The 13,791-nt window shown below is 41.5% G+C and overlaps 1 protein-coding gene across 5 annotated transcripts in view; it reads right to left on the bottom strand.

Moving 5' to 3' along the window:
• Positions 1 to 13,574, bottom strand: part of LOC132237502 (butyrophilin subfamily 1 member A1-like) — a 51,651-nt gene extending 38,077 nt beyond the window's left edge. For 3 of the 5 annotated variants that reach the window (XM_059702052.1, XM_059702053.1, XM_059702054.1), the window contains exon 1: positions 13,343 to 13,573. In XM_059702052.1, coding sequence (XP_059558035.1) covers positions 13,343 to 13,397 — 55 coding nt within the window. In that variant the 5' untranslated portion in view covers positions 13,398 to 13,573. Of the gene's footprint in view, positions 1 to 13,342 lie in introns of all 5 variants that reach the window. The other 2 variants (XM_059702050.1, XM_059702051.1) reach the window with 1 other exon arrangement.
• Positions 13,575 to 13,791: the final 217 nt, after the last annotated feature.

The following is a 13,791-nucleotide window of genomic DNA, read 5'->3' as shown; positions in this document are numbered from 1 at the left end:
GTAAGGGACTTTAATACCCCACTGACATCACAGGATAGATCTTCTAGACAAAAAATTAACAAGGAAACAGTGACTCTAAACAACACACTAGATCAGATGGAATTAATTGACATCTTCAGAACATCTTGCCCCAAAGCTATGGAATATACATTCTTCTCAAATGCACATGGGGCTATTTTCAAAGATAGACTACATATTAGGACACTACAAATTTAAAAAGATTGAATTCATTCAAACATCTTGGAACAAAATAGCATGAAATTAGAAAACAACTTCAGTAAAACATTTAAAAATATTCAGACACCTGGAGGCTAAATACCATGTTATTATACAATGAATGGGTTACCAATAAGATAAAAGAAGAAATAAAAAACTTCCTAGAACAAATGAAAATGAACAAACAACAACCCCGAATCTATGGGACACAGTGAAAGCAGTCCTGAGAGGGAAGTGCACAGCACTTCAAGACTAACTTAAAAAACAAGAAAAACTTGTAATAAGTTATTAAACCCTACAACTTATAGAACTGGAAAGAGAACAAGAAAAACCTAAGTAGAAGGAAGGAAATAATAAAAAGCAGAGAGAAAAAAATAACATAGAGACTAAAATAACAATACTAAAGATCAACAAAACCAATAGCTGGTTCTTTGAAAAGATAAACAATATTGATGAACCTCTGGCCAGACTCAACAAGGAAAAAAAGACAGAGGACCCAAATAGACAAAACAAGAAATGAAAGAGGTGAAGTAACAACTGACCCCACTGAAATACAAAGGATCATAAAAACAAACAAAAAAAACTATGAAAAACTCTAGTCCAACAAAGTGGACAACCTGGACCAAATGGACACATTCCTAGAAAAAGACAACCTTCAAAAATTAAATCAGGAAGAATCAGAAAACCTAAATAAGCCAATAACTACGGATGAAATGAAATCAGTAATAAAAAAAAATTCCAGCAAATAAAAGCTGTGGTAAGGATGGCTTCACAGGGGAATTTTGCCAAACATTTAAAAAATATTCAAAAAAGTGAAGAGGAAGGATTACTTCTGAAGCATAGTAATGATCCCTCCTTTGGGAAAACTGCTGTTCAGAACTGCTGTTTTGAAGTTCTCTGCTATTTCTTGCTAGTCTCTTGTTCCATAAGTCAACTCTGTTATTTTTAGATGGCCTCTTATTCTGTAAAAATAACTTTGTTTTTTAACTTGAATAATAGAAAAGATAAACTTAACTGTCTGACCTTGCAAGCTAGCTATTTAAAAGGGGCTGATACTGATAATAATTCCCATATTCTCATGCCAAGTGTTTGTTCATTATGTATCTAAGGTTACAGGTGTCTGTATAGATATATGTACTCAAGGCTACAAATTGTCTGTATAGATATGACAGGTGTTGGTTAGATATGATATATACTCAAGGTTGCAAGCTGTCTACAAAAATAACTTACACAAAGACCTAGAAGGATATAAAAAGGGAATACTCCTTCCTGTTTTTGTTCAGAATTTGACAGAGATATTCTTCTCTGAACCCACATGCAATAAATTACTCCTTATTAATTGGCTTGTTAAGGCGTCTTGTATCTAGCTCACTGATTGACAATACAACACTTCCAAGCTCTTTCTATGAGGTCAGCATTACACTAATTGAAAAACCCAATAAAGACACTAAAAAGATATATATTACTGGCCAATATCCCTAATGAACATATATGCTGAAATCTTCAGCAAAATATTAGCCAATTGGTTCCAGCAATATATTAAAAAGATTATATAGCACAAACACTTGGGATTTATTCTGGGGATGCAAAACTGCTTTAATATTAGCAAATCAATAAATGTGATTCAGCACATTAACAGATTGCAAGACAAAAATCACATGATCATATCAATAGATATAGAAAAGGTATTTGCCAAAATCCAACACCCTTTTTGATAAAAACCCTCAGCAAAATGGAAATAGAGGGATCATACATAATAGAGGCCATATATGACAAACCTACAGCGAACATTGTACTCAATGGGCAAAAACTAAAACCATTTCCCTTAGAACAGGAACAAGACAGGGATAACCTCTTTCACCATGCTTGTTCAACATAATAATAGAAATCCTAGCAATAGTGATCAGACAAGAAAACAAAGAAGGCCTCCAAATTGGAAAGGAGGATGTAAAACTATCATTATTCGTAGATGACATAATATTGAATACTGAAAATCTTAAAGACTCCATCAAAAAACTACTAGATTTAATAAATGAATTCAGCAACATTGGAGGGAACAAAAATTATGCCCATAAATCTATGGCATTTTTATGCACTAATAATAAACTTTCAGAAAGAAAAACTAGACAAATAATCCATTTATACTACAACAGAAACAATTAAGATATTTAGTAATAAACTTAACCAAGGAGATAAAAGATCTTTACTCAGATAACAACAAGTCATTGAAAAAGGGAAAGAGGAAGATGTAAGCAACAGCACGAATATAACATGTTCATAGATTGGTAAAATAAACATTATTAAAATATCCATGCTACCCAAAGCAATCTAAAGATTTAATGAAATCCTTATTAACATACCAGCAGTATCTTTCAGAGATCTAGAACAAACACTCCAAAAATTTATATGTAACAAAAAATGACCCCAAATAGCTGCAGAAATCTTGAGAAAAAGAACAAAGGTGGAGGAATCACAATACAAGATATCAGGTTGTACTACAAAGCCACTATACTCAAAACATCCTGGTACTGGCACAAGAACAGGCATTTGGATCAATGGAAGAGAACAGAGAACCCAGAAATAGAACCAAGCCATTATACTCAATTAATATTTGACAAAGGAAGCAAGAGCATACAATAAAGCCAATACAGTGTCTTCAATAAATGATATTGAAACAGGAATTTTAGGGGGATATAGGCAGGCTTAGGAAATTTTTAGAATTGGGGTCCATGGAAAAATACAGGGCTACAGATTGGGAGAAGGTACATCTCCATAATACAATTAAGCCAGGGGGAGGGAGCAGCAACAGTGGCATTTGCATAAGACAGGGTAGCTGGAAGTAGCCAACAAGGTCTATATTTACAAAATAAAGAGAAGGAAGCCCTTCATCCAGAAGAAGAAGAAAGCCCAAAGTGAATAGAAAAACAATAAGGTAGGAGGGGTGGGGGGTGGGGGTGGGGGGCAGGGGGGATGGAGGAGGTGGGGAGAACTTCACATGTCCCATGTGAGGTTTGACTTTTGAGCCTAGGAGTTACTATAGTAACCAGTCTAAGGGAATAGTGACCAATCACAGGGGATATCAAGGCACCAGGATCTGCAGCCTTTATAAGCCATAGGGAAAAGGAACTCAGTGGGACTCTTTTCTCCCTCCCCACGTGGGAGTCCATTCTGTGGGACTCTTTCCCTCTCCCCATGTGGGAGTCTGTACTTGTTCTTCAATAAATCTCCACCTTTGCTATACCATCTTCTGTCCTGGATTCATTCTTTGACTCTGGCAGGCAAAGAATCTGGTTCCAGTCCAAAAATTCCATTTCACTATTGGAAAATTGGGCAGGAACAAGCATAAATAAATAAATAAATAAATAAATAAATAAATAAATAAATAAAAAGAAACTAGACCACCAACTTAAACCATGCACAAGAATAAACTCAAAATGGATAAAAGACTTAAATGTTAGACATGAAAGTCCTAGAAGGAACCATAGGCAGCAAAATCTAAGACATCTCTCATGGCAATATGTTTGCTGATATCTCTCCTAAAGCAAAGGAAACAAAAGAGAAAATAAACAAATGGGACTACAGCAATATAAAAAGCTTCCACACAGCAAAAAAAAAAAACAAAACCGTCAGCAAAATGACAAGAGACCCCACTACTTGGGAGAACATATTTGCCAATGATACATCTGATAAAGGGCTAATTTCCAAAATATAGAGGCAACTCACAAAACTTAACAAAAGAAAGACAAATAATCCAATTAAAAAATGGGCAAAGGACCTAATAGAACCTTCTCCAAAATGGACATATGGAAGGACAAGAGACATATGAAAAAATGCTCCAAGTCCCTAATTATCTGAGAGATGCAAATCAAAATGACAATGAGGTATCACCTCACAACAGTCAGAATGTCTATCATTAATAAATAAACAAACGAGAAATGTTCACAAAGATTCGATGAAAAAGGACCCTAGTACACTGCTGGTGGGAATGCAGACTGGTGCAGCCACTGTGAAAAACTTTATGGAGTTTGCTCAAAAAATTAAAAATAGAACTCCCGTTTGACCCAGTGATCCCACTTCTAGGAATATATCCTAAGCAACTAGAAACACCAATCAGAAAGAATATATGCACCACTATGTTCAGAGCAGTGCAATTTACAGTAGCTAAGTTTTGGACACAGCCCCAGTGCCGATCAGCAGATGTGTAGATAAAAAAGATGTGGCACATTTGCACAATGGAGGACTCCGCAGCTGTAAAAAAAAAGAAAGAGCTCTTACCATTTGCAACGTAGTATTATGCTAAGCAAAATAAGCCAGTCAGAGTAAGATAAGTATCTCACTCATTTATGGAATCTTAATATCAAAATAAACTGATGATTAAAATAGATCTATGGACATATAAGCATGGAACAGACTATAGAACCTCAGAGGGAAGCCAGGGGAGGGGGATGGTTAGAAAGAGATCAATCAAAGAACGTTTTTGCATATATACATAACCCATGGACACAGACAATAGGGTGGTGAAGGCCTGGGGCTGGGGTCCGGGCCTGGCTAGAAGAGGTCAATGGGGATAAAAGTGGACATATTCAATACTTTCACAATAAAGATTTTTAAAAAAGAAATACATTTAAAATAATATAGATAAATAAAAATGAAATTATAAATATATTTATGTAATATGGAGAAGGGCTAATAAAGAAAATATAGAAGCATTTAATACAGGAAATACACAAAACACAAAATAAACTGGCAGACTTATGTCCTGATATATAAACAAAACATTGAATGTAAATGGTCTAAATACACCTATTGGAAAATATCTATTGGTGGAATATATTTCCAAAGTTACCAAAACATAATGCTGTCATGAAATTATCTTATATAATAAAGAGCTAATATGCTAATTGCTAATTATACCGGACAGCAGAACAACTTCCAGAACAACTTCCCGAAACAATCAGTGGGTTGGGGGCAGGGCCATGGGGCCACAAGGCAGCCTGGGTTGCGAGGCAGCCGGGGTTGTGAAGGCCTGTGCTTGCACAAATTTCATGGATCAGGCCTCTAGTTTGAAATATAATTATAGAGGTAGGTTAAAATAAAATGATTGAAAGACATACACTATGTTAATATTAATTAAAGAAAGCAGGAGCAACTACATTCATATCAGATCAAGTAGACTTATTTGAATATTCATAGTAAGTTTATCTTTCATAACCACCACCAGAAACAGCCCCAATGTCATTCACTGATGAAATAGTTAAACGAACTGCAGAGTGCCCATATTACTGAGTGCAAACATCTCCACAATCAAAAGTGACAAACAGTTGAACCTTTTGGATAGATCCAAAAACTATCCTGAGTGAAAAAAAGATTACAAAGGATCACACAATACAGCATCATTTCAGTATAACATTACCAAATGACAAAATTGTACAGGTGAAGAAATTTGAGATTATCAGGAGTGAAGCATGGTGAAGGGGGGAAGGAGAGAGATGGATACAACAATAAATAACCTAAAAAAGACCTTTATGTTGAAGAGATTGGTCTGTGTCTCGATTGTGCAGTTGGTTATACAAGTCTATGCATGCAATAAAATGGCATAAACCTATACACACTTCATGTAGCAATGTTAATTTCCTGGTTTTGATGTTGTAATTTAGTTATGTAAGATTTCAAAGTTGGGGGAAATTTAGTAAAAAAAGGGGGGGATCTCTCTACTATTTGTCAAATTTCTGTGAGTTTATAACTATCTTGAAACACTTTTAAAAATAAAGAATAAGAGGTTTCAAAATGGCAGCAGTTTAATTGGAAGCAACAATGACACTCTCCCAGAACCAAACTGGAATTACAGTTAAAATACAGAAACACCATCCTGAATAAACAATTGAAGACTAGCTGGAGAGAACCCTGATAACCAACAATGTAAAGTGCAGAGACACAAAAAGTCTGCCTGGGCTCCTATAGACAGTGACTGAAGTTCTGGAGGGATATCTCAGCTGTGAGGATATAAATAAAGATTTTTTAAAAAAATCTTGAGAATTCTGGGGTCTACACCCCAAGCTGGGCTCCCCAGCCATGAGCATCAGAACTGATAAAGGTACCCACAAAAAACCTGGCAATGAAAAGCAGCAGGGTTGCTATATTCCAGGGAGAGGCTGCTGGAAATGCATGTACCCTCTTGAAGGGCCAACACACAAAATTCCATGTGTAGCCAATCACCTCAAGCTCCAGCATAGGGAGGACAGAGTGGATTAGAGCTGTGTGAGGAGAATCTGGAGTTGTGGGCTCTGGGGTTAGCAGTGATGGCGAACCTTTTGAGCTTGGTGTGCCAGCATTTTGAAAAACCCTAACTTAACTTTGGTACCATGTCACATATAGAAATTTTTTGATATTTGCAAGCATAGTAAAACAAAGATTTATATTTTTGATATTTATTTTATATATTTAAATGCCATTTAACAAAGAAAAATCAACCAAAAAAAATGAGTTTGCGTGTCACCTCTGACACCAGTGTCATAGGTTCGCCATCACTGGGTTAGAGCCTGGAAGACAGCCCTCCCACTCTCCTGAGCTGAGTCATTTTCTCATACTGCAGAGGACATCTTTCTCAGGAAGACTTTTACCATCCAAGCAGCTTTGCCTTGGTGGGAAGCAATCGACCACCCTGTTGAAAAATCTCTTACACACCTGTGGAGTCTATTCCTTGCTGTGGTTCATAGCCTGAGGCTAATTAAGATGAAGAATAACAATATGACTGCAGGCAGAGGCCAATCTTTGGAGGCATTGTGTCTTTGCCTGGACTCAGGGCTAGGAAAGCAGCCCTTGGTACTCATTCAGAGAACCAAAAAGAAAAAAACTATTAAAAAACAGGAGAACAGCTGTGAAACAACATGAAACATAATGACATTGGTGTCATAGGAGTACCAGAAAGGGGAGAAAGTGAGTAAGGGATAGACAACCTGTTTGAAGAAATAATGGCAGAAAACATCCCTGATTTGGTGCATGAAAAATTGCACAAGTTCAGGTTGTACAGAGAGTCCCAAGCAAGAAGAACCCAATCAGGCCCACACCGAGACACATCAACATCATAATTAAACTGCAAAAAATTAAAGATAAAGAAAGAATCTCAAAGGCACCAAGAGAAAAGTAATTTGTTGCTTACAAAGGAGCCTTCATAAGGCTGTCAGCTGATTTTTCATTAGAAATTTTACAGGCCAGAAGAAAATAGCATGAAATATTCAAGGTAATAAAAGCCAGGATCGCCAAAACCGGTTTGGCTCAGTGGATAGAGCGTCGGCCTGTGGACTGAAGGGTCCCGGGTTCGATTCCGGTCAAGGGCATGTACCTGGGTTGCGGGCACATCCCCAGTAGGAGATGTGCAGGAGGCAGCTGATCGATGTTTCTCTCATCATCGATGTTTCTAACTCTCTATCTCTCTCCCTTCCTCTCTGTAAAAAATCAATAAAATGTATTTAAAAAAAAAAAAAAAAAAAGCCAGGATCTGAAACTAAGATTACTATATCCAGTAAGGCTTTCATTCAAAATAGATGGTGAAATAAAAAGCTTCCCAGACAAAAAAAAAGGCTAAATGAGTTTATCACCACCAAACCACCACTGCAAGAAATTCTAAATGGACTGCTGTAATGAGAAAAATAGAGAAACATAGGCATACAGAATTAAAATGGCAATAAAAAAGTACCTATCAATAATAAATATAAATATAAATGGATTAAATGCTGCAACCAAAATACATAGGGTAGCTGAGTGGATATGAAAACATGACCCCCCTATATGCTCTCTATAAGAGACCCACCTTAGAACAAAAGATTCACACAGGATGAGAGTGAAGGGGTGGAAAAATATTCCATGCAAATGAAAATGAAAAAAGACTCGGGTAGCAATACTCATATCTGACAAAATAGACTTCAAAATGAAGGCCATCACAAGAGGCAATAAGGTTCACTACATAATACTAAAGGAATCAATCAACAAGAGGACATATACCTGGTAACTATATATGTACCCAATATAGGAATCCTATATAATAAGAGCCTACTATGCAAATTGACCAAACGAAAAACCAGTTGCTATGATGCACACTGACCACCAGGGGGCAGACACTCAATGCAGGAGCTGCCCACAGCCCACAGGCCCCAGGCCAGCCAAGGTGGGTGGCAGCAGGCCCTCTCCCCTCTACCCCTGATCGCCCCGCCGGGCACCCCGCAGAGGGATGCAACTGGGAGAAGCAGCGGGGGTTGGGGCAGGCGAGCAGGCAGTGCCAGGCTGGCCAAGGTGGGTGCCAGCAGGGGGCCCCCACGACCGCACCACCAGTTGCCCCACAGATCAGCCCTGATTGCCGGCCAAGCCTAGGGACACTACCCATGCAAGAATTTCGTGCACTGGGCCTCTAGTATTATCTAATAAAAGAGAAACATGGTAATTAGCCATACCACTGCTACCCGCCCATTGGCTAATCAGGGTGATATGCAAATTAACTGCCAGCCAAGATGGCGGCCGGCTGCCAGGCAGCTTGAAGCAAACATGAGGCTTGCTTGCTTCAGTGACGGAGGACTCCAAAATTCCCTGCCTCCTGCTGCCGGCCTCTGAACTTGCAGTTTGAAACATTGTTACAAATATAGAAGCTAAACAAAACCCCAGAAACCTGCTTTCAGCCAGCCGGGATCTCAGACCTGGAGTTGAAACTGTTTCGATTATAGAACCCAAACAAACCAGATACCTGCTTTCAGCAGCAGAGGCCTAAAAGCTGGAGCCAAGCATCAGAGCTAAAGATGGCCCAGAATAAAAAAAGAAAAAAAAAAAAAAGGAATGGTTGGGAGCTTCAGTCACTCGCCAGCTTGAAAACAGCCCTCAGCCCCTCACCCAGATTGGCCAGGCACCCCAGTGGGGACCCCCACCCTGATCCAGGACACCCTTCAGGGCAAACCAGCTGGCCCCCACACATGCACCAGGCCTCTATCCTATATAGTAAAAGGGTAATAATCCTCCCATCACCGGGATCAACGGAGCCGCGAGGCCTCTCGGAACCGGGATCAGCGTGACAGGGCGCAGTGCCCAAACCCCCTGATCACCCTGCGGCTCTGTGTGTGACAGGGGGCGGGGCCACAACCTCCTTATCCACCCTGCTCTGTTCGTGACAGGGGCAGGTGCCCCAACTCCCTGATCAGCCCTGCTCTGTGCCTGATAGGGGGTGGCTCCCTAACCCCCTGATCGGCAATGCTCTGTATGTGACAGGGTGCGGTGCCCCAACCCTCCCCCCACCACGGCCCCTGCTCTGTGTGTGATAGGGTAGAGCCATAACCTCCCCATCGGCCCTGCCCTGAGTGTGACAATGGTGGTGCCCCAACCCCCTGATCGGCCCTGCTCTGTGGGTGATAGAGGGTGGCGCCCCAACCACCCCCCACGGGCCCTGCTCTGTGTGTGACAGGGTAGAGTCAAAACCTCCCCGTTGGCCCTGACCTGAGTGTGACAGGGTGGGGCACCCCAACCCCCTGATCCGCCCTACTCTGTGTGTGACAGGGGGCAGTGCCCCAACTCCCTTATTGGCCCTACTCTGTGAGTGACAGGGTACGGAGCCCCAATCCCCGTGATGGGCCCTGCTCTGTGAGTTACAGGAGGCAGCACCCCAACCCCCTGATTCGCCCTGCTCTTTGTGTGACAGGGGGTGGCGCCGCAACCTCCCCATCGACCCTGCCTTGAGTGTGACAGGGGGCGGTGCCCCAACCCCCCAATCAGCCCTACCCTGAGCGTGACTGAGGGTGGCATCGCAACCTCCTGATCCACCCTGCTCTGTGCATGACAGGGGGCGGCGCCCCAACTCCCCAATCAGCCCTGCTCTGAGCCCGACCAGGGGCTGCACCTAGGGATTGGGCCTGCCCTCTGCCACCCGGGAGCAGGCCTAAGCCAGCAGGTTGTTATCTCCCTAGGGGTCCCAGACTGTGAGAAGGCACAGGCCAGGCTGAGGGTCCCCCCTACCCCCCGAATGCACAAATTTTTGTGCACCGGGCCTCTAGTCTATACTAATAAAAGGGTAATATGTTAATTAGACCAGGAGATCTTCAGGACATCCTTCTGGACAAAGCCATGGTGACAGGGCCAAGGCAGAGGCAGTTAGGGACAATCAGGCCAGGAGGGGAGGGCAGTTGGGGGCAAGTGGGTCAGCATGGGGGGACAGCTGGGAGCCATGAGCCTGGCAGAAGAGGGCCGTTGGGGGCCATGAGGCTAGCAGGGGAAGGCAATTGGGGGCCCTGAGGCCAGCAGGGGAGGGCAGTTAAGGGCCATGAGATTGCCCTGGGAGGGCAGTTGGGGGCAATCAGGCCAGCTGGGGGGAAGTTGGGAGTGAGCAGGCCAGCATGCAGAGTGGTTAGGGGCTATCAGACAGGAAAGTAGGTGTGCTGTTAGGAGCCAGCAGTCCTGGATTGTGAGAGGGATGTCCAACTGCTGGTTTAGGCCTGATTGGGCCTAAACCAGCAGTCTGATATCCTCTAAGGGGTCCCAGATTGGATACGGTGCAGGGCAATCAGGGATTTGGGGAGCTCCCCCCTATCAGGCATAGAGCAGGGCTGATCGGGGGTTGGGGCACCTTCCCCTGTCACGAACAGAGCAGGGCGGATAAGGAGGTTGTGGCCCTGCCCCCTGTCACACACAGAGCCGCAGGGTGATCACGGGGTTTGGGCGCTGCCCCCTGTCACGCTGATTCCAGTGCTGGGAGGCATATTACCCTTTTACTATATAGGATAGAGGCCTGGTGCACGTGTGGGGGCAAGCTGGTTTGCCCTGAAGGGTGTCCTGGATCAGAGTGGGGGTCCCCACTGGGGTGCCTGGCCAGCCTGGATGAGGGGATGATGGCTGTTTGCAGCTGGTCACACACCCTTCAGGGTGGGGGTCCCCACTGGGGTGCCTGGCCAGTCTGGGTGAGGGGCTGAGGGCTGTTTTCAGGCTGGCGGGTGACTGAAGCTCCCAACCATTCCTTTTTTTCTTTTTTCTTTTTTTTTATTCTGGGCCAGCTTTAGCTCTGAGGCTCCAGCTCTTAGGCCTCCGCTGCTAAAAGCAGGTTTCTAGCCTTTGTTTACCTTCTGTATTTGAAACAATGTTGCGATCCTGGTTGCTGAAGCCCGATGGACTAAAGCAGGTTTCTGGGGTTTTGTTTAGCTTCTATATTTGTAACATAGTTGCTTAGAGTTTCAGCTCAGAGGCCTGCAGCGGCAGGTGGGGAATTTTGGAGCCCTCCGTCACTGAAGCAAGCAAGCCTCATGTTAGTTTCAAGCTGCCTGGCTGCCAGCCGCCATCTTGGCTGGCAGTTAATTTGCATATTTCCCTGATTAGCCAATGGGAAGGGTAGCGGTTGTACACTAATTACCATGTTTCTCTTTTATTACATAGGATATTAATTTCAGGTATATAATATGGTTATTTAATAGTATTATACCTTCTGTCATTTATTTTTGTCCTCATATCTTTCTACTTTTGAGCATTTACTTGATATGGACAAAATATTAAGTATCTGATATATACAAAAAATCAAGTGAGGCAATGAAAAAAACTGACTTAAATTACAAAAGTGATACATAATCATCACTGAGGAAGAGTAGATGACAAGTTATAATTTCTTTTCTGTTATATTTTTCTAATTTTGGATTCTAAAAGATTAGTCAATACTAGCAAAAATGCTTCAGTGTAAGTTATGATTTTATATGTAAGAAAACACCAGAGAAACTTTTCTGTTCATCCCAATCATTTTACTGAAGAAAAAAAAACAACAAAAACAAACAAAACAAAACAAAAAACAACTAGATAGTGTTCATTAAATATTGCAAATCAAGTACATTTTTAAATCCTCACCCAAGGAGGTTTATTGATTTTAGAGGGAGGAAGGGAGAGAGAAAGAAATAGAGAGAGAGAGAAAGAGTGAGAGATTGATCAGTTGCCTCCCATATACACTCTGAGGATCAAACCCGTAATCTAAGTATGGGTTCAGACCTGGAATTGAACCTGCAACCTTTTGGTGTACAGGAGGTTGCTCCAACCAACCCAGTCACCCAATCAGGGCAAAACAAATACATTTTTAAAAATTAGGTCAAAGTAGTCAGTCTACTGACACCTTCTTGCATAAAACATTTTTAGAGCAAAATAGAAATCTCATGTGAGGATAACTTAAATGATATCCCACAGATGGCCAGCAATAACAGTTTTTCAATTCTCTATCTTTCTATGAGTGGTACTTGAGAAAAGGTTTAACAAAAATTTCCCACAGTCACATTAAACATCAATTTCTTTTTTAATGTGAATCAGAATCATGGCCACTATACATTGGATCTCTACTTCACTCTTAAACCTCCCAGTTAGTGCACATTAAATGTACTCAGCATGAATATTGATAGCCTCTTAGAATTCCACAGCTATATGCCCTTAAAGATTTTATTTCATTATTACATGGGGTGGCCAGTATGAAAGTGTTAGTTTTCAATCCCATAAGGTCATATTTAATGACTTTTAGACTGTATATATCACACTTGTTGCTAAATCGGGTTATATTTTTTGAAACCAATGATGTTCTAATGAGATTTGGGAAAGCGTGAATTAAATGATATCGCTTTAGGAGATTAAATTGTGAGGTTAGAGTAGATAGAAGAACAAAATTTAGAATACACAGAAATGATAACATTCAGGATCTTTACAAATAGGAAAAGGAAAAATATAGGGAGAGAAATATATCACCAAATTAGAGTGCTCTAGTGGAAGTGAGAAAGGGTGATAAGGTAGGTGGAAAGGGTGATAAGGTAGAAGAGAAAGGAAGTGAGAACGGTGGATAAGGTGGAGGAGAGGTAGTGAGCTGATAACTCCTTTGGAAAAGCTAGTTAAGAAAAGAGAAGAAATTAGAATTAGGTTGACCAGACCTGAGAGAATCACAGATCCAACTTTTAGGCCTTATATCCTGGGGTCTTCTCTATCCTTGTGGCTCAATACTTTTTTAGAGGCACTAGATTCATTCTCTCTCTCTCTCTCTCTCTCTCTCTCTCTCTCTCTCTCTGCTCTCTCTACACACACACACACACACACACACACACACACACACACACACAATAACAGCAGTCACAAAAATGAAACTTACTTTTAAGGTGACTATCAATCCTCAATGGCATGCTACAGTGACCTAGAGTTTCCATCTCAGGAAGGAACCTGATTCACACCTGTTGCTCATGGCCCAAAGGAAATTCCCAACTCTGTTGGCTGTGTTGGCAGATTCTGAAATGTCTTTGTGTTCCCTCCACAAGCACAAAGGGAAGCTTCAGTCACAGCAGCCTCCTGAGCTCCATAGCTAAGTGAAGTTGGAGTTAATCTAGGAGCAGGAAGGAGGCTCTGGACTCTGGACCTCATAGGATGATAAAGCAGTATTGTAGTTGCCGTTGTTCATTTGCTCATGTAAATATATGCACAAATAGTTACAAAGACACAGAAATATCAATTGATAAAGAGCAGACTAGATTTGATTTTTCTTTTTCTCTAAAATCAATCCCATTGAGACTGTCTAATGCTGAAAGAGGGAGAGGTTGGATGTTC

This window comes from Myotis daubentonii, chromosome 6 (genome assembly GCF_963259705.1).
Source record: "Myotis daubentonii chromosome 6, mMyoDau2.1, whole genome shotgun sequence".
NCBI lineage: Eukaryota > Metazoa > Chordata > Mammalia > Chiroptera > Vespertilionidae > Myotis > Myotis daubentonii.
Note: the sequence above shows the minus strand (reverse complement) of the source record. Positions and strands in the feature narration are given on the sequence as shown.